This window comes from Andrographis paniculata, unplaced genomic scaffold (genome assembly GCF_009805555.1).
Source record: "Andrographis paniculata isolate CXL003 unplaced genomic scaffold, ASM980555v1 Contig21END, whole genome shotgun sequence".
In the NCBI taxonomy this organism is placed as follows: Eukaryota; Viridiplantae; Streptophyta; class Magnoliopsida; order Lamiales; family Acanthaceae; genus Andrographis; species Andrographis paniculata.
Window position 1 is genome coordinate 3,861,703 of NW_026137502.1, and position 18,713 is coordinate 3,880,415.

Below are 18,713 nucleotides of genomic sequence, written 5' to 3' on the forward strand. Positions count from 1 at the left end.
ATTCTAATACATTATCAATAGTTTCTTTTTAATATAATAATGTACAAAAAAATAAGAACTATAAGAATATCATCTTAATTCGTAATTTCAATAAAAAGAATAAAAAATTATTATCTTCTACCTCAAAAAATCAAAGATTTTATTTACATAATCAATTTTCCCTCATTTAAAATTATTTAATTTAAAAAAATATCACATTAATTATAATTTATTTTCAAAAAATAATACTATACTTTTATTTTTTTCTAAATTTTCAAAATTTTCAAAAATCTTTATCTAATTAATTTAATATTTTTTAAAAATTTATTATTCATAGATAATAGTACTAGTATTGAAAAATTTTAAAATATTTATTAAACATAGCAGTAAAAGATCATATACCCAAACAAATTCTCTAAGCCCAGCCCACAAAATCCCTCCCCTGACTTCTTCATATAAATTTTTCTTCGTCTTCTGCCGCAACTGCTTCGTCGCCGCCGCGCCTCCACGCTAGGGTTTCTGCCTCAAACATGAAGACCATTCTCTCCTCCGACTCCATGGAGATCCCCGACGGGGTGAAGATCAAGATCAAAGCCAAGCTCATCGAGGTCGAGGGCCCCAGGGGTAAGCTCTCTCGCAATTTCAAGCACCTCAACCTCGATTTTCAGCTTATCACCGACGAAGCCACCGGTAAGAAGAAACTCAAGGTCGACGCCTGGTTCGGCAGCCGCAAGACCACCGCAGCTATTCGCACCGCTCTCAGCCACGTCACCAATCTCATCAATGGCGTCACCAAGGGTTATCGTTACAAGATGCGTTTCGTCTACGCTCACTTCCCCATCAACGCGTCCATCACCAACACCGGCACCGCCATTGAGATCCGCAACTTCCTTGGCGAGAAGAGGGTAATAAAAATTCATATAACCGCCATTCATGATCCCCATTCATAAAATTAAGTTTTACTGATATATTAAGTGTGCACACCTTTTGTTTAGATTTTCGTGCACTGATTCAATTGCTATGGTGTTCTTCTCGATTAATCTCTATGCGGTAGAATTAAAACTTCACATATCCGCCATTCATGATCCACGTTCATAAGATGAATCTGTACGCGATAGAATTAAAACTTCACATATCCGCCATTCACGATCCTCGTTCATACGATGAATCTTTATGCGATAGGTTTAGATTAATCTGTGCGCGGTAATTTTACTGATATATTTGTCATGATTTTTCGTTTTCTGTTCCTGTTTTTTGCTCCTCAGTTGATTTATTATGTTCATGATGTTATGCCTCTTTTTGAACTGTGATTAGGGCTATAACTCTGTGCATTTTTGCATAAATTTCAATCCTTAGAAGATGCTGGATTGTGTTCCATTCTCAGATTTCTTTGATTATCTTGTTCATTCCTGAATCTTTAAGCTTGGGTTTATTTGCAGATGTGTTTGTTTAGTTTTTATAGTTTTAGGTGTTTTCGATATTGAGGGATCATGAAATTAGTATAACAAATGATATCTTGTTTATTTATCTTGTTCATTCCTGAATCTTTAAGCTTGGGTTACTTCTTTGTTTATTTGTAATTTTGTTAATATTTCAGGAAATTGTCTATGTTAAAAACACTAAGTTTTTGAGTCTTTGAATAACAAAATTTTGAATTGAAGTAGTTTTATATGCTATAAACAGATATTAAAGTGAGTTTTGACACAAATTAAATATTACCAGACAAAAATAAAAAAGGGGATATGCTTGTATCTAATTGTCGTTTATTGTGTATTGTAACCAGGTGAGGAAGGTAGATATGCTTGACGGGGTTAACATTGTGCGATCGGAGAAGGTAAAAGATGAGTTGATTTTGGAAGGAAATGATATCGAGCTTGTTTCTCGCTCTGCTGCCTTGATAAACCAGGTAAAAACATGATCTGGATTTCGGGATTCATTGCAAATACATGTATATATGCATATCTGTATGAACTGGGATTGATTCGAATTTATTGATGCGGTGTTTGGTTGGTTCGAACAGAAATGCCATGTGAAGAACAAGGACATTAGAAAGTTTCTCGACGGTATATATGTTAGCGAGAAAGGAGCCATTGCTGAGGAGGAGTGAGGAGTTTGTTCGGTAGTCGTAAGGTAATATTTTGCTCGTTGTTTCTGGACCGAGTTATTTTCCGTTTGCTTGTTATGTTAGGGGATGGATATTTATATAGTTCTGCATTTTCATAACTGGGCTAATGGCGAAAGTTTTGATTGTTTTGTTTGTTGTCCTGTCCCTCTCTCTCTATATGACTATTCTTGTTTTAAAGAAATGTTTGGGACACTACTTTTTTGCATTGTTGGTTCATGTGGATGTCTATTGGAGGTCCAGAGAACTTAAACCCGGGTGGGTCCTGGTTAAGTTAATATCTTCTTTCACCATGGTTAAAAATATATATATTATGTCTATTTTTAATATACACTACACACACATTCACTGTTTTTATATTTCCTATACAATTTTTCAAAAATATTAATATACTACACACATTCATTATTTTCGAGTTTTTATATCTTAATTTTTTTTTCCAACATTCTCCCATAACAAACATACCACATTGTATTTATTAAATGCTATATAGAAAAAAAATATACAAAATATGTGGATTACAAATTTACAATTTTGATTTGATCTGAAAATGGGTTTGAGATCAGAATCAAAACACCCAATTGAAAAAAAAAAAAACAAAGTCAAATTCTAAGGAAATACTAGAATGTAATGAAACCATCAAGTAATGGCAATTAATTCCGCCTAAAAATATTCATCGCTAGACGCTTAACGCTTTGTCATTTAAAGTAGTAATAAAGATAAGGGCACAAACACAATGAAAGAGTAGAGAGGAAGGCAAGAAGCTAAACCAAACAAATAGGAAGGATGTAATATCAACTAATGGCAATCCACCCTATTTCAAAATATCACATTATATATAATACTAACTAACAAACAAACTTAAAAAAAACAACATTTAGGGCTAGCTAAATGACCTTGGGTGGTGGTGAGTCGATGATCTTCAAATCAGAAAATTCCTCATCATCCTCAAAACTCATGTATGGACGAGGAGGAGACTTTGGCGACTTCACAGATTGAAACCAAGGCGAGCCGCCGTGAACCTCAGAATCCAGCATGTCCTCGATCTCCGAATGCTTGTCGAGCTGAAACAACAAAAGAATTCAGCGATTCATCGAATAACAAAAGAACAAGAAAGTATGTGTATGTATGTATATTATTACCTTCTTAGGGGTTACCGGGATTGCCCTATTAGGCACAAAATCTGATGCAAAACATGAAAAAGTTGAATAAGTTACTGAATGCAACAAGACAACAACAAGAAAAAATTAGTTGAATGGCGCAGATAATTAATATACCGTGATGAAGCCCTGTTAACTTAAAAAAGTGGTCTACATCCATAGGCTTCGTCCGAGCAGCAATGCACTCCTGATGATTGTGCAAGAAACCTTCCTCTGCCATACAACTGGGAATGTTTCTCTCTGCAGCAGCATTCGCCTTTCGGCCAAGACTCGGCTTGGCTGAGTTTGTAAGATCAGCAAGTGCTTTCCTACCACCAGCTTTTCTTTTCTCAGGTGCCTTGGTTGATTTAGGTTTGAAAGTATCGTTCCCAGCTGAAAAGATATTGGTTGAAGTGTCTTTTTTGACGGCACGGTTAGTCAAAGGTTTCCTTGAGTTGGATATGTCCATAAGAGCTTTTCTCCCACCAAGGCCCCCTCCTTCATTAAATAGGATGCACCAAGAACATATGTAAATCAAAGCTTATTTCGATGTAAGGATAATCTTATATGAAATGGATTTAGTTTTACCATGGGTGGCGATATTCAGATTTTGATCTTGGAGCATCCGAGAAGCCGGTGTCGCCATTTTCGCTTGGCTCAAGTAAGAATTATTGCTCTGAAACATCATAAGCAAAATTTAACTGTCAATATCCACCCAATAATTCCAGGAGATGAATCTTTAGGTCATAAAAATGTAGAATCCTAAGAAAACAACGAAATCACAAGTAATTAACCAAACAGAAATGAATCGAGTGAAGGAAATGAGAAGAGAAGATAAAGCCAATATACCTAAACCAAATATAGCTGAAGTGATGTTATAAAATAACCAATAAGCACAATCAAGAAACGTTATTATACGACTGAATCGTTTATTCACGAAAACTGTAAGCAAAACATTCTTGATAAAATTTTCACTCAATGTATGCCTCATCTTCTTAAATAAAAACTTGTGAAAATCTCCAACGCTTGCCGCTGACCACAATCAACTTCAGAGATTCAAGAATTAACATTTTGAAAATCAATTACAAAGAGATTTGAGTATCAAACGATGCACGTACGTACAAACAAACATCTAATCAGAATTCAAGCGATACATCATACAACTGAATCATGTATTCACGAAAAAAGCAAGCAAAACACTCTTGATATAATTTCACCCAACCTATGCCTCATCTTCTTAAATAAAAAACTTGTGAAAATCACCAACATTTGCCGCTAACCAGAATCAACTTCAGAGATTCGAGAATCGAAATTTTAAAAATCAACTGCAGAGAGATTTCAGCATCAAACAAACATCTAATTAAGGTGTTTATCTATACAGAATTCAAGCGATACATACAAATATCTCGCATCACAAAGCAATCATTCCAAGGAAAGTACATATAAACGAAGGGAAGATTGAGATTGAGATTGAAAGAGAACACCTGCACAGTAAATCTTTCAGAAACTCCCTTCGTTTTACAGAATAATTTCTCGAAATGAACGTCTGTGTGAGAATAAATCTCTGTTCCTTCTCAAATCAACGGCTCTGAAATTGAAATAGGTCTGTGGCCATCGCCAATGGAGTTCTCACGTATATAAAGAAAGCGGTGGAGAAGTAACGGTCATATTTGCTCATTTTATTATAAATACCCTCGTAATTGAATATATTTACAATTTTGCCACTTCTCTTACTGGCCCAATGGGCCTGGTTACCCGGCTCAATTCACTTCCACTTGATGACCATTGGGACGGTTCGGTCTGACCCGGCCCGACCCTATCATTAATGAAACGTGTTTAAGTTTAATTTTTTGCCGAGTTTAATAAAGTATTCAATATTTAATTTTAAATATATATATTTATTAAATTGTATTGTACGAAAAAAATCAATCTCGATAGGATTTATTTGATTTTTGTTTCAAATTTATTATACTCCGTCCTTCCCATTGAAATGTTATTATTTTTTATTTATGTTCGTCCCAAAAATAAGTTTATCATTTTCTAAATTAGTAATTGTACTATCTCCCTAACATAATATATATACCCTTTCAACTTAAAATATATTACACAAATATCATTACTTTTATATTACACCGTACTAATAGGAGTATTTTTATCTTTTTTACTATAACCCAATATAATACTAATATTTAAAAATCTACGTGAAAAAACAAACGCCACCCTTCCAATAGGATATTGGAGGGAGTATAATATTTTGATATTTTTTAAATAACCAAAACACAGGAAAAAATCACCAAATAAATAAACCTATTGTCCAAGAGATGTCTAATGGTGTGGGTTTGAACTTCAAACCCCAACGCCTCCAGGTTTTATCTATCATACATGGTTCAGAGTGTGTTGAATTATGGTAAGTAATATAAAAAATACTCCCTCCGTCCCGAAAGTAAATATCCATTTGCTTTTTGTACGTAGTTTTGAAAATATTAGTGTTATATTGGGATATAGTAGGAATAAAGTGAAAATGACTAAAATAACCTTATTACTATGTGTGATATAAAGGTAATGACTTTTGTGTAATATATTTTAAGTTGCAAGGGTATTTGTAGTGGTAGGTAGATAGTACAGTTACTAAAAAAAAATGAAATGAATATTTTGTTATGGAACAGATTACAATGAAAAAATGGATACTTTGTTATGAGACGGATAGAGTAATATTTTGTTGTGTATTTGTTTTGCTAAATAATTTGAAGGAATATTCTTTTTTATGTAAAACGTAAATAATATAAAAATAATAAATATTTGTAATATATTAATATTTTGAAAAAGTACATAAATGAATCGTATACAATATATTAATATTTTTTAAAAATAAATAAAGTATATATATTATATTTTTATAATATTAATAATGAATCATGTCATCGGAAAAAAATATTGGGTTAACAAACCCAAAATTATTTATTGAAATTTGGTTTAGATTTTTTGTTTTAATAAATAAGCAAAAATATCAAGTTCAACAATTTCTTCGTTAAAAACAATACATTTAATAACTATTTCACCTTTAGGTTATATATATATATATATATATATCAAAATCTAAAAATGACAAAATAAATAAATGAGAAAGATACAAAAAAAAAATCCACCAAAACACCGATGTTTCATTTAGATTATTTTTTTTTTAAAAAAAATAAATTTAATATTTTATATAGTACTTTAAATAAACAAATTTAAAAATATAGTTTCTAAAAAAGGAATTAACAATACGAGGGTATTTTTTTTTTATGTTTTACTATTCTAATTTTTTTATTATTATTATATTACACTAAATTAAATTTTACAATTAAAATATTACATTAATACATATTTATATCATTTAAAACAATTATTTTATTAAAAATTTTATTATTCAAAACCAAAATCTTACCGGTAAACTGAGCCGATCAAATCTTCAAAATATATGTAAACATAGTATTGATAATTGACTGAATTGTGAACATGTGTTTGGTAAGGTAGTTGACAAACTCTAATTTAATAACAGAATATACCAAAATTTCAAACCTAAACAACAATGCATTTATTATATTATTACATGTTTATAACATACAAATATGTGTTGTTATACCAAACTACTCTGCCTCTGCTTATTACTATAATTTGTCATTGAAACGCATTAAAAATAATAATAATAATAATAATAATAATAATAATAATAATAATAAAAGATAATTTTTTGTTTTCTTTTATAGTAAATAAAAATGATACTCCTTCCGTTCCGGATATTTTATCCGTTTTACTGTAGACACGAGAATTTATAAGCGGTATAATTAGTAAATAATTAAAAATGTATTAGTGAAAATAATTATCATATAATAAAAATAATTATAGATTAATATTAAGATAATTTATTAATATAACTAAAATTAAAAAATTATAAATTAAAATTTTTAAAATAAGATTAAAATGTATAATTTTTTTCCAAAAAAAGAAAGTGACAAAATAAGTGAGACTGACGGAAATGGAAAGGTTAACATGAGATGTGGGATGGAGGGAGTAATTTTTTACTATAAAATAAATTTCTTTTATGACAATAAAAAAATAAAAAAAATATAATTTTGAACTATAAAAGTACTCCCTCCGTCTCATATCTATATATCAATTTGTTTTTTGCACAAAATTTTAGAAATATTAATATTATATTGGAATATAATAGAAATAAAGGTAAAAATACTAAATTAACCCATTAGTATTGTATGATATAAATGTAATAACATTTTAATATATTGTAAATTAGAATGTTATTTGTAATGTTATGTAGATAGTATAATTACTAAAAAAAAATTGATACTTTGTTATGAGATGGACCAAAATAGAAAAATAGATAGATTGTTAAGGGACGGAGAGAGTATAATTTACCATCTCACTTATACACATAATATATATATGCGAATATATATACATCAATACATCATAGTTAGCATAGCAGAGACATATATCACAATTTATGTTAATATAATACTCTTTTTGTCCTCATACTTCCGTCATTTTTTTTATTATTATTTTTTTTGTGTATACTAAATTTAGGCAATGTTTATTTATAATAAGTAATTTTATCAGTTCGTAATTTTAACACGCTTGTTTTTATAAATAATACTCTCTTCGTCCCACTTTACCATGTTCATGTTCCCATTTTTATCCGTCCCACATTCTATGTCACTTTTCTTTTTTGAAAAATAATTACACACTTTAATTTTATTTTAAATTTTAAATTTATTTTTAATTTTAATTAAACTAATTAGTTATCTTAATTTTAATTTATAATTATTTATATTATAAAATAATTATTTTCACTAATACGTAAATTCTCATTATTTTTTAGTTTTTTAATAAGTTTTTTTTTTCAATAATCTTATTTTACTACATGTGCTACCATTCATATTTTTATGGAATAAAAATACCATAAATTATATAATGTTCAACTAATATTTGGATAGAGCAACTTTTATTTAAATAATTTCACGCATTATATTAGCTAACTGATTTCATATCTAAAAATTAAAACAGAAGACTTACAAGAATAAAATAATTAAAATAAATTAAAATCGAACAGTGGTTTATTAATTATTTTTCCTGTGGTAATTTTTAAATATTTTCGACAACAAAACGAAAAGCACACTATAACACAAGTACACAGCAGTTGTTAAAACCTAGTCACGTTTTTAATTAATGAATCGCTTTAAAAAAAAAAAAAAACAATGAAACCGTAATCAACGCCAAGCAGATGCGACGGTCAGGATTCGTCCCATCCAACCAAATCCAACGCCTCCAGATTGCTCGCTGACGGTGAATCCCGGGTTGCCACGTGTCCCTGAATTCAACTTAACTCGGAGCGAGTCGGCGACCGTTTGGCTTATCTGAACCGGGTCGAACCCGGCCATGCGCATCCGGGCCGCCCACTTTCCGTACACCTCGCATCTTTCTACCCGGTCCCGGCCCTCGCAGGCCACCGAGTTGCCGAGTTTCCGGCCCAGCGCGGATTCGATCCGAACCCGGTCCACGTTATCTCGAGAAGCCGTGGCGTCCAGCGAGTCAAACAACGCGCCGTAGTGCGCGTAGGCTTCTCGAACACGGACGGTTAGAGGAGCCGTGTTGGCGTTGATGTCCTGCTCCACCACCGTAACCACCGCCGGAGAAAGGCTTTTCACGCGGCGGAGCAGCTCGTCGCGGCGGTTCTCCGTCGTCACGCTCTCGTCCGGCAGCATGTGCAATTTGAAGGCGAGGTTGACGGCGAGGGTTTCGCCGGGGAGGACACCTAATTTGTCGAGATTTACATCGGAAATGGCGAATTTCCTGACGGAAAAATTGAACTGTACGCCGATTTTGGCGGCGAGTGATTTGAGGTGATCTCCGACGATTCTCGTATTCTCTTCGCTAAAAGATGAAAAATCGCCTAAGGCGGTTACCTTCAGCGCGGCGGCGCGTTTGCCGGCGGACGCCTTGCTCGACAGCGCGTGGAGCAAATGGACGTACTGTCGGCCTTGTCCGATGTCGAAATCGAGGACGTGAATCTGGCTGAAGCCGCGGTCGGATGCGGTTTCGAGGATAGATAAATTAGCCGCCATGAAAGCGAGCTTGAAGCACGGCGAGACGTCGTACAACATATGGATCGCCAGCGTTTGTTCCTTGCTGTAAAGCTCCGACGGAGAGAAAGGATTCGACGTGAGGTTCACGCGCGATTTGAGGGCGGAAACTAGGTAAGCCGTGAGCCTCTGCTCTGGACTGCCTCTCTGATTAGCAATCTGCTGGAGGCGCGTGATGATTTCCACGGCGGCTTCCGGTTTACCGTCGGAAATAGTGGCGGCTGCGTCTATGAAGGATTGTTTCGCGCAAATTGGAGGAGAAGCTGAAGTAGAAGAACACGATGAAGACGAAGACGTCGGAGATGGAGAAACCGGCGGCCGTACAGGTCCGAGCAGATCCTGAATCGTGTCCGACAAGTCGTTGTTGCTAACAGCAGAAATTGCTTCCTCTGCCTCCTCTTCATCTCCTAGAAGAACCTTTTCCAGCTCTTGTAACCGATGATTCATCATCATCACCTTCTTCTCAGATTCAACAACCAAATCTCCCGAACAATTTTGCGTGTTCTCAACACTACGCTGCACCGGAATTTGGCGATTAACAGAAGTACCGTACCGTGGAACCAAAGGATTCGAAATCGAGGAAACCTCCGTCGAACCGGACGGAACAGGAGAGATATCCACCGGAGAGAGCGGCGAAATAGGAGATGTATGCAGGTAATTAGACCTCGCCTTCACGTTCCGATGATAGTACCCTAGCCCTACCCGATTCTGCTGAAACTCCGTCGCCGATCTCTTCCCGACGAAATCCGGCCGCCGGATCTGAGCATACGTCTCCGGCAGAACTCCTGAGAGCGGCGGTCGAATCGCAAACTGCTGTTGTTGCTGCTGAGGATTAAAATTAACATCAAAATTACTACCTGTAGATCTCCCGCCGGCGGCAAATACATCCGGCGCAGCGCCGGAGAATCCAGAAGACATTCTCCCGCAGAATATATCCTTCCTTGCTGCAGAATTTTCCGATGAGGTGATCGGATTTTCACGGCGGCGATTGAGAGAGAGAAAAGGGGAAAGAGAAATTGAGGAATGAGGCCTCCAACTGTCGTGAATGAACTTCGCGTTGGTTTTGTTACAGAATTTCAAAATTGTTGCTTTTACGATAGAGAAAAAAAGGGTTTTAACGTGTCGCTCTTTGAACCGTTGGATGTATACGTCATACGTGTACAAATCGACGGTGGATATTTCTTCCTTGCGTTCCCGCGTGACGTGTACACTCGGCTGGCGGAGTTTGAAGGAATATTTTCCGTTTTATTTTTTATTTTTTATTTTTAAATTAAATTTAAGTGGCACCAATCGCTTTATTTTTTCTTGTCCACCTGTAATGTGCCACGCGTTTAGTTGAGGTGCTTAGATATTAAGGTGTATTCCTTTAATGTTTAGATTTAAGTTTTGTAATAATAAAAAATTATTATTGAAATAATATTGGATTTGTTATTTATGGATATATGATTTTTAAATTTTTGAATGGAATGATTTTTTTTCCTAATATATTTAAAAATAATTACGAATTTTATTTGATATTTTTTAGATTTTTTTTTTTCTTTTTTGAAAAAAAGAATTTGGGAGACCAAATGGGTTCGTTTAATTTTAGTTTGAATTTCAATTTAATTTTTTATTAAAATGGTAGATTAAATTATAGTACTATTGATTTTTATTTCAAACTTAGACCTCGAATAAACAAAGTTTCCTGTTTGGTTATCTGATAATTTTCTACCATTTATTTTATTTTTTCTTTAAAAATATGAGATAAAATTTATCTTTTATTTTTATATTATTTTATAAATTAATTACATTTAAAATATCAATTAATATCACATAAAATAAGTATCTAAATTTATAATTATTAATATTCAAAGCAACCAAAGTTTTCAAACAAATACACTTTGCTTTGCATGATTTTTATAAAAAAATTAATGTAAAAAATAAAAGTATGTATAAATAAAAAAAATTAAAATAAACAGAACCTAAAGATCTTCTTTTTTTATTTTAAAAAATAATTATATTTGAATATTATTCAATGTAAGATAATTAATAAATATGAATCATTTTTTTAAAAAAAAAAAACATATAAAAATTAATATTTCTTTTTTGAAAAATACATTCAATAATAACAATTTATAACTCAAAATACAAAAATGACACCCTATATTAACACTACAATTTAACATATGGTTTACTATATTTTAATTTTGTAATTTTAACAAATTTTTGTATCATGAAATAATACAACATAAAAAATACAAATTACAAAACTCCAAATTTATTGATATGAGTATTTATTGTGAATTTGGCTCGTATATATTATTGTCTTATTTTAAAGACAAAAGTCTTCAATTTAATCATATTTTAAATAATTTATTGAAAATCAAATACTTCATCCGTCTCATTCAAAGGTTACCATTTTCCATTTTCGTCCGTCCCAAAACAAGGTTACAATTTTTAAATTTAGTAATTGTACTACCTACTAATAGGAATATTATACAAATATCATTAATTTTATATTACACCATACTAGTAGAGATATTTTTGTCTTTTTTTATTACAATCAAATATAATACTAATATTAAAAAATTTACGTGCAAAAAGCAAACGCTATATGAATAGTTTTACTATAGTTTTGTAAAAAAATTATGATGATAAAAAAAAATTAAAAATTACCAAGTTTATGGAGCTGTTATATTTAATCCATTCCCTATGTTAGCACATTCATTGAATCCCAAATCACATGGATAGTGTTTCATGCAAGTAAGTTTGAAAAAAAAATATATTTGAATTTAATATTAAAATAATAGTTGATAGTATATTTTTGTATATTCTTTTTAATAAAATACAAAAATCTATATAGTAAGATTTGGAAAAAAAAAAAAAAAAGAAAAAAATTGATATAAAGAAACACATGAATATTACATATAGAACTGGCAAAAAAAAAAGACAATTCGACATGAAATAATTGGGTTTTGGTCAAGAATGCCAATCTGATTATATATATGTACACAAATCCGACACAATAATAAACAAATCGGATTAGGATTGAGACTGTTAACTCGAATCCGACACTACAATTCGATTATAATATATTAATATTACTTAATAAATTTATTATAAATTAATAATAAAACCACATATTAATTTAAACTAAACTCACTTATAAATAATTAAATATAATTCATTGTACATATTGCACTAAAATAAACAAAAACTAAACGACGAGATGACAAAAAATAATTGACACAATAATAAACAGATCATATTAAAATTAAATTATTTATTCCATTTAAAATATTCAACCCGACACAAATCCTGACCACTTACCGAAAATGTTGATTTGATCTGATTCGTAGATTGACTTTTACTATGGCCGGTCAAAATTTGTAGTGGAGATTAAAATATAATGGTAAATAATTTATTAATTATAATAATCATTAATTTAGACAAATTTCATATTATGTAGATTTAGTAATAATGCCGTATCAATTTCTATAGAGAATTTTAGACTATTATTTTTTAATAAAATATAAATTAATTTTCATATTTAGAGTTTTCATATATGATCGAAATTCTCTTAAAGATTATATTTTTAGGATTTTTTGACCGGCTACGAATTTTAAGAAAATTAAATAAAAGTAGAATTTTTTTAAGGTAAAAAGAATTAGGAAAAATACTACTTTCTGCTGAAAAAAATAAATAGAAATAAATTAGGATGATAATAAAGAAAATAAAAGTAAAAATAAACTTAAATGACAGAGGAAATATTATTATTTTTGAATAATCACAAGTGATGAATAGTGATGAAAAAACATAATGAAAAATTTTCACTAAGATTAAATAAAAAAATTAAATCTTGGCAGTCAAGCAATATGAATAAAAATATTTTTAGGGTGTGTTTTTTGGGATTGGATTTTAAATTATTATTCATCCAAATTTTTTTATTCCAAAAATATCAAATCAAACACTTAATTTTTATTTTTTTATATTATATTAAAAATCAATTTTACATTCAAAACATCACATCAATACTTATTTATAGCACATCATACAATTATTTAAATTCAAAATCTTTGCTATTCAAATTTCAACTCAAAATCCAAACAAAAAAAAAAAACATCCTTAGAAAAAAAATAGTTATGTCAGTGACCAATACATTACCAAAACACAATACACACCAATATGCACTTTCTTTTTCTAAATTAATGTTAGGTACATTGGTCCCAACTCCACCATTTAAATCTATATTAGTAATTATTATTATTATTATTATTATTAGTATCATATCATTATCATTTTCTCTATCAATTTACCCTAAATTAATTATATAATTATTGCTTCAAGAATAAAAAGGGGTCAAAAATCTGCATTATAGACAGGCAATATTAATGATTTTTTCGACCCCAAAACAGTCACAGTCACATCCATCTTTCTGTGCCCACTTCAAAATTTAAAAATAGATTTAACATATTTTATTACTTAATAAATACATATAAAAGGGTTTTAAACTAATACTTTCGAATAAAATACCTTTGGATGTGTTTGTTGGGGTTTAGATTTAGAGTTGGGATTTGAATAGTAAAAATTTTGAATTTGAATAGTTGTATGATGTGATATAAATAGGTGTTGATGTGATGTTTTGAATGTAAAATTGATTTTTAGTATAATATAAAAAATGAAAAATAGGTGTTTGATTTGATATTTTTGGGGAAAAAAAATTAGATAAATAGTAAGATTTTTGCAAAAGCTTCCAAACGAACACACCCTTTATAGAAAGACGCCTGTACTCATTTTTTTATACTTCCAGTAAAAAATATATATATATCATTTCGTGTCATTGTATTTAATATAAAAGGAAAACATTATTTTTGGTCTCAATATAACAAAAATTCATCAATTTTAGTTTCAATATAAAAAATTTATCAATTTTAGTCCCAATATAATCCAAATTCATCATTTTTTGTCCAAATATAATCAAAATTCATTATTCTTGGTCTCAATATAATCAAAACTCATTATTATTTGTCCCAATATAATCAAAACTCATTATTCTTGGTCCCAATATAAAATTTTTATCATTTTTAATTCTAATATAACCAAAACTTTATCATTTTTTATCCCAATATAATCAAATCTTATCTTTTTTTACCCCACCGTCAACAAACCGACGGAAAATATTGACGTGGACTTGCAAGATTGTGCAATTTTTTCGAATATAAATATAAGGTTTGATTTCTTTTCACGTCAACATTTCCATCGGTTTGTTGACAGTGGAACAAAAAAAAATAAAATTTGATTATATTAAGACAAAAAATAATGAATTTTGGTTATATTGAGATTAAAATTGATAAAAAATTTATATTGAGACAAAAAAATGATGAATTTTAGTTATATTGAGACAAAAAATAGTGAATTTTGATTATATTGGGACCAAAATTCTTAAAATTTTTATATTGGGACCAAAATTGTTGAATTTTGCTTATATTGAAACTAAAAAATAATTTTTTTCCCAATATAAAATTATTATTGTATTTGTATTATAAAAGACTAATAAAAATAATTATATATGTTTTCTTAATTTATATTACACTTTATATTAAAAAATCAACATAAAAAAAAAAATTTATAGTACTATTCTTATAGAAGAAAGTTTGTAATAAAAATATATATAAAATAATTTTAATATTTTGTCTTAAAAAATAATAAAATATTTTTGTTAAATTGAGAATATTTTAATATTTGTATATTAATTACTTATACTATAATAAAAATATTATTAATTTTAAATAAAATAACCAAAAAAAATAAAAAATTATGTATTTGAAAGGAGTATCATATCATCAAAAGGGTTTATTTGGTTATGGAAATAATTATAATATAAATTTATTCACTCATAAAAAATTAACAATTCATCACAAAATTTTCCAATTTAATAATTATTCTACTCATAGAACATAATAAATATTATCGTTAAACTTGCAATATATTAAACAAATTACTTTTGTATTACACAATATTAATATATATTTTTTACTTCAAATCAATATAATACTAATATTAAAAAAATATAGATACAAAAGGCAAATGTAAATATTATTTTATATTGCTCGACTATAAAAAATTTATCCGAAAACACATCCAATGTCACCATATATTTTAACTCACTCAGGATTAAATTTGTATATTCACATATCCATTGTATTAGACACTTACTACTATCAATAAAATTACATAGTTTGGTTCAATTTAAAAATAATAATAGTTTAATATTAAAGTAGATAAATAAAAAAATATAAAGTATTAAAAAAAAAAAAAAAAACCCTCAATAAAAAAATAATACAAAATCAATTATTATTAGTTAAAGACAATTGTAAATATGCAGTGAGTTCGATTCAAAACTCAAACCCCAAAACACACCCCAACTCTATTTAGTTGTTAATTGCGGAAATAACAAGAAACCTCATTATTATTACCTAATGACTATGATTAGCCAACATTATTATTACTCCGACACCTTTTTAAATAATTAGATTACCCTTAAGTACACTTATTATCCCAATAAAAAGATTAAAGACAATCAAAAATTTAACAAATGACGTTGAACAAAAATTTAAAAATAAATAAATAAAAAAAAAATTAAGGCATGATGAGCATACAAAACAGATATTTCCTACAACCAATAATACAAATCAGAACACATTAAATTAAGAAAGGGGCACAAAATAGATATGGATTTGTATGTCCTAACCTCAACAGTTTTGGGCAAAACCTCACATGTATTAAAACAAGGTAGCAGAAGCTGTCAAATAGAATACATAGAAAAATATCTTAAAACCCATGTTCGACGACGTTTAAGCATGTTCTAAGTTAAAAGATTTCTTTTTTATGCAGTGGGTTTTTGTTTTTTAGGCATTCGATAGCCACCGACAACGCAGGCATGATCACGCTCAAAGGGTTCGAGTGTAACCTGTTCTGCAGGCTTGAATTGCTCCGCCTGCAGCTTCTTTACTTCCTGGGCGAACACAGCCTCGGCAGGGACCGTAGAGTCTATGCAGTTAGCCTGAAGAAATAAGAGAAAAAATTGTGTCAGAAAGCGAGAAATGAATAGGGGAATGTTTTGCGGATCTCATTGTGGATAGGTCTAACCTTAATTGATATCACAAAATGACCACCGGCTTTCAAGAAGTAAGATGCATTTAGGGCAAGTATTCTAGCCTGCAAAGTAGCAAATGGATTAGAAACAGAACTGTGTCCTTAGAAGGGCTAAATATTGAATAAGGTATAAAAGGAACTTTGGAAAATCAAATATAAGGAATTCAAGATTGCATCAGAAGCTCGGTTTTGCATCACCCGTGATGTCTTGAAGGGGAATCCGAGTAACTCATCATTTGCTTGCTCGTGTAATAGGAAATAAAAATCTAAATTTGATAACAACCACACCCTCACAATATATATATATAATACATGAAAAACTCTCTTAAGAAACTTTGGGTGTGCTCTATTTTAAACCCATTTTTCAGATCCAACACATTTTTTATTAAAAACATTACATCCAAAATCTATTTTCCATTAGAAGATTTCAAACCTGAGACACCCAAAACACGAACAAGCACACCCTAATATGAATCGTTATAGTACGCTCTCATAAACATAAACTGCAATTGAAATGATACGTAATAAAATTGATTGTAGCTCATAAGCTTATGATGATTAGAACAAATTGTGTAACTTTCAACGAAGAAATATGGTACCTGATCTGGCTGAGCAACATCAGAAAATATAACATCTACCATGCCAACAAGCATTCTATACTTTGCAGGATGCCTAGCATCCTCAATAATGGGTATCACATTAGTTCTCTTCTTGGCCATATTCACCAAATCTCTTCCACTTCTATGAGAAAATTCTACAGCATAAACTACACCATCCTACCAAGAAGCAGCAACAATGAGGTAATTATCTTAATGGATTCACTTTTAAAAGATATTACTAACAAAAGATAATAAGATTATATAAACTTACAGGACCAACAATGTCAGAAACATGAGAAACAGTAGTTCCTGAAGCAGCACCAAGATAAAGGACTCGAGCACCAGGTTTCTTAAAAAACCAAAATCAGCAGTTCAGAAACCAAATAAATTTGAAATGAATACTCGAATCGAATCAAATAATTTGAACATCATTTCAAATCAGATGCGAATATCATCCAAGACAAAATCGAATAGTTTCACAAATCAAGGGTTTAGGAGAAAGTAAACTCACAATCCAAATATTATCGACTCCTCCAAGAACGGCGGCGCCCAATTTCGAACGGAAAGGATTCCACACTCTGTACTCAACCTTCGTGCCATCTTCATTCTGTAAAATGAGATTCAAGTTCAAACAACATACAATGCCGTTAATCTTTCGAAAAAGACTGAACAAAACAAATTTCGCAATGCTAAGGTTGCAGACAAACAAATATAGGATTTCTATTGCTGGAAATAATATACCTGAACAGAAATCCTCTTCTCGTTGTAAACGGCTTCACCAGGTACCAGATTTTTGGTGCAGAGAGCATCTTCTTTACCCTTAGCTATAAAAACGCCCTCGTGTCTGTGTGGCTCAACAACTACCTTACTTCCGCCCTTCATCCCCCCTCCTCTGCCGCCGCCTCTTCCGCCGCCTCTTCCACCGCCTCTCGGGCCTCCTCTCCCGCCTCCTCTCTTCATCCCACTGCCTCCTCCCCTTACACCAAGTCCTCTACCGCCTCCTCTACCGCCTCGGCCTCCGCCATCTCCCCTTCCTCCCCTAAACCCGCCGCCTCCGCCGCGACCTGCTAATAAAAAAGCATCCACATTAAATAATTGTTCCACAATTCCTTTCTACTATATAAAACCGCGTAATGTAGCGTACCTCTAGTAGGAGTTCTTGCTACCATGGCTGCTGCCGCTTGAGCGTACGAAGAAGGGACGACGACTGTTTGTTTGATTGGCGAATGTGGAAGCAGCGACAGCAGGTAATATAGGCGGAAGAAGCGCGGCTAGGGTTTAGGGTTTCTCGTGGTTCAGTATTTACAAATAAGTCCCTATATTTAAATTAATTAGAATAATGACCATGCAACGTTTATTCACTCCCAAAGCCCAATCTAGCCCAAGTAGAGAATAATTTTTGGGCTTTAGAGAATATTGGCCCAGCCCAAATTTAATTAGTAAAGAAATAACGTAATATATATTTATATAAATATATAGGAACGATTATGCTGAATTAAAAAAATTAGCACCCGTAATATATATTATATGTGTTTGATTCATAGTTATAAGTGTAATATATATTGTTGATTCATAGTTATAAGTGTGTTATATAACAGTA

At 31.0% G+C, this 18,713-nt stretch overlaps 4 protein-coding genes and 1 non-coding gene across 6 annotated transcripts; 1 reads left to right on the plus strand and 4 right to left on the minus strand.

Annotated features, from left to right (window-relative positions):
* The first annotated feature begins 402 nt into the window (after positions 1-402).
* On the plus strand, positions 403-2,309 carry LOC127245092 (60S ribosomal protein L9-like). Its single transcript, XM_051265741.1, has 3 exons — positions 403-884; positions 1,763-1,885; positions 2,000-2,309. The coding sequence occupies exons 1-3, from the start codon at positions 510-512 to the stop codon at positions 2,084-2,086; spliced, it is 585 nt and encodes a 194-aa protein (XP_051121698.1). The 5' UTR covers positions 403-509; the 3' UTR covers positions 2,087-2,309.
* Positions 2,310-2,866: 557 nt separating this feature from the next.
* LOC127244962 (uncharacterized) lies at positions 2,867-4,843 on the minus strand. 2 transcript variants are annotated; one of them, XM_051265580.1, is made up of 5 exons: positions 4,729-4,843; positions 3,829-3,916; positions 3,379-3,738; positions 3,244-3,284; positions 2,867-3,165 (listed from the first exon to the last, which is right to left on the minus strand). In XM_051265580.1, exons 2-5 carry the CDS (start codon positions 3,884-3,886, stop codon positions 2,989-2,991), a joined length of 636 nt encoding a protein of 211 aa, XP_051121537.1. In that variant the 5' UTR covers positions 3,887-3,916; positions 4,729-4,843; the 3' UTR covers positions 2,867-2,988. The 2 variants fall into 2 exon arrangements, with proteins under 2 accessions (XP_051121537.1, XP_051121536.1); XM_051265579.1 differs by having other exon boundaries at positions 4,725-4,843.
* A 3,476-nt stretch (positions 4,844-8,319) lies between these two features.
* Positions 8,320-10,453, minus strand: LOC127245165 (scarecrow-like protein 8). The gene has a single exon (XM_051265907.1). The coding sequence runs from the start codon at positions 10,296-10,298 to the stop codon at positions 8,508-8,510; it is 1,791 nt and encodes a 596-aa protein (XP_051121864.1). The 5' UTR covers positions 10,299-10,453; the 3' UTR covers positions 8,320-8,507.
* Positions 10,454-15,987: 5,534 nt separating this feature from the next.
* LOC127245166 (rRNA 2'-O-methyltransferase fibrillarin 1-like) lies at positions 15,988-18,418 on the minus strand. Its single transcript, XM_051265909.1, has 7 exons — positions 18,258-18,418; positions 17,855-18,177; positions 17,625-17,720; positions 17,385-17,462; positions 17,114-17,290; positions 16,509-16,577; positions 15,988-16,422 (listed from the first exon to the last, which is right to left on the minus strand). The coding sequence occupies exons 1-7, from the start codon at positions 18,280-18,282 to the stop codon at positions 16,246-16,248; spliced, it is 945 nt and encodes a 314-aa protein (XP_051121866.1). The 5' UTR covers positions 18,283-18,418; the 3' UTR covers positions 15,988-16,245.
* On the minus strand, positions 16,686-16,756 carry LOC127245215 (small nucleolar RNA snoR60). The gene has a single exon (XR_007837415.1). It is a non-coding gene; the product is annotated as a small nucleolar RNA snoR60 (small nucleolar RNA).
* Positions 18,419-18,713: the final 295 nt, after the last annotated feature.

Bases quoted from the DNA above. Each gene is read 5' to 3' on its own strand.
- LOC127245092 (XM_051265741.1), top strand. From the start codon at position 510: ATGAAGACCATTCTCTCCTCCGACTCCATGGAGATCCCCGACGGGGTG. The intron at 885-1,762 runs GTAATAAAAATT...TATTGTAACCAG, and splicing joins ACTTCCTTGGCGAGAAGAGG to GTGAGGAAGGTAGATATGCT. The intron at 1,886-1,999 runs GTAAAAACATGA...TGGTTCGAACAG, and splicing joins CTGCTGCCTTGATAAACCAG to AAATGCCATGTGAAGAACAA.
- LOC127244962 (XM_051265580.1), bottom strand. From the start codon at position 3,886: ATGGCGACACCGGCTTCTCGGATGCTCCAAGATCAAAATCTGAATATC. The intron at 3,285-3,378 runs GTATATTAATTA...GTTTTGCATCAG, and splicing joins GTTAACAGGGCTTCATCACG to ATTTTGTGCCTAATAGGGCA. The intron at 3,166-3,243 runs GTAATAATATAC...TTGTTGTTTCAG, and splicing joins TCCCGGTAACCCCTAAGAAG to CTCGACAAGCATTCGGAGAT.
- LOC127245165 (XM_051265907.1), bottom strand. From the start codon at position 10,298: ATGTCTTCTGGATTCTCCGGCGCTGCGCCGGATGTATTTGCCGCCGGC.
- LOC127245166 (XM_051265909.1), bottom strand. From the start codon at position 18,282: ATGGTAGCAAGAACTCCTACTAGAG. The intron at 18,178-18,257 runs GTACGCTACATT...TTTTATTAGCAG, and splicing joins AGCAAGAACTCCTACTAGAG to GTCGCGGCGGAGGCGGCGGG. The intron at 17,291-17,384 runs GTAAGTTTATAT...GCTTCTTGGTAG, and splicing joins TTTCTGACATTGTTGGTCCT to GATGGTGTAGTTTATGCTGT.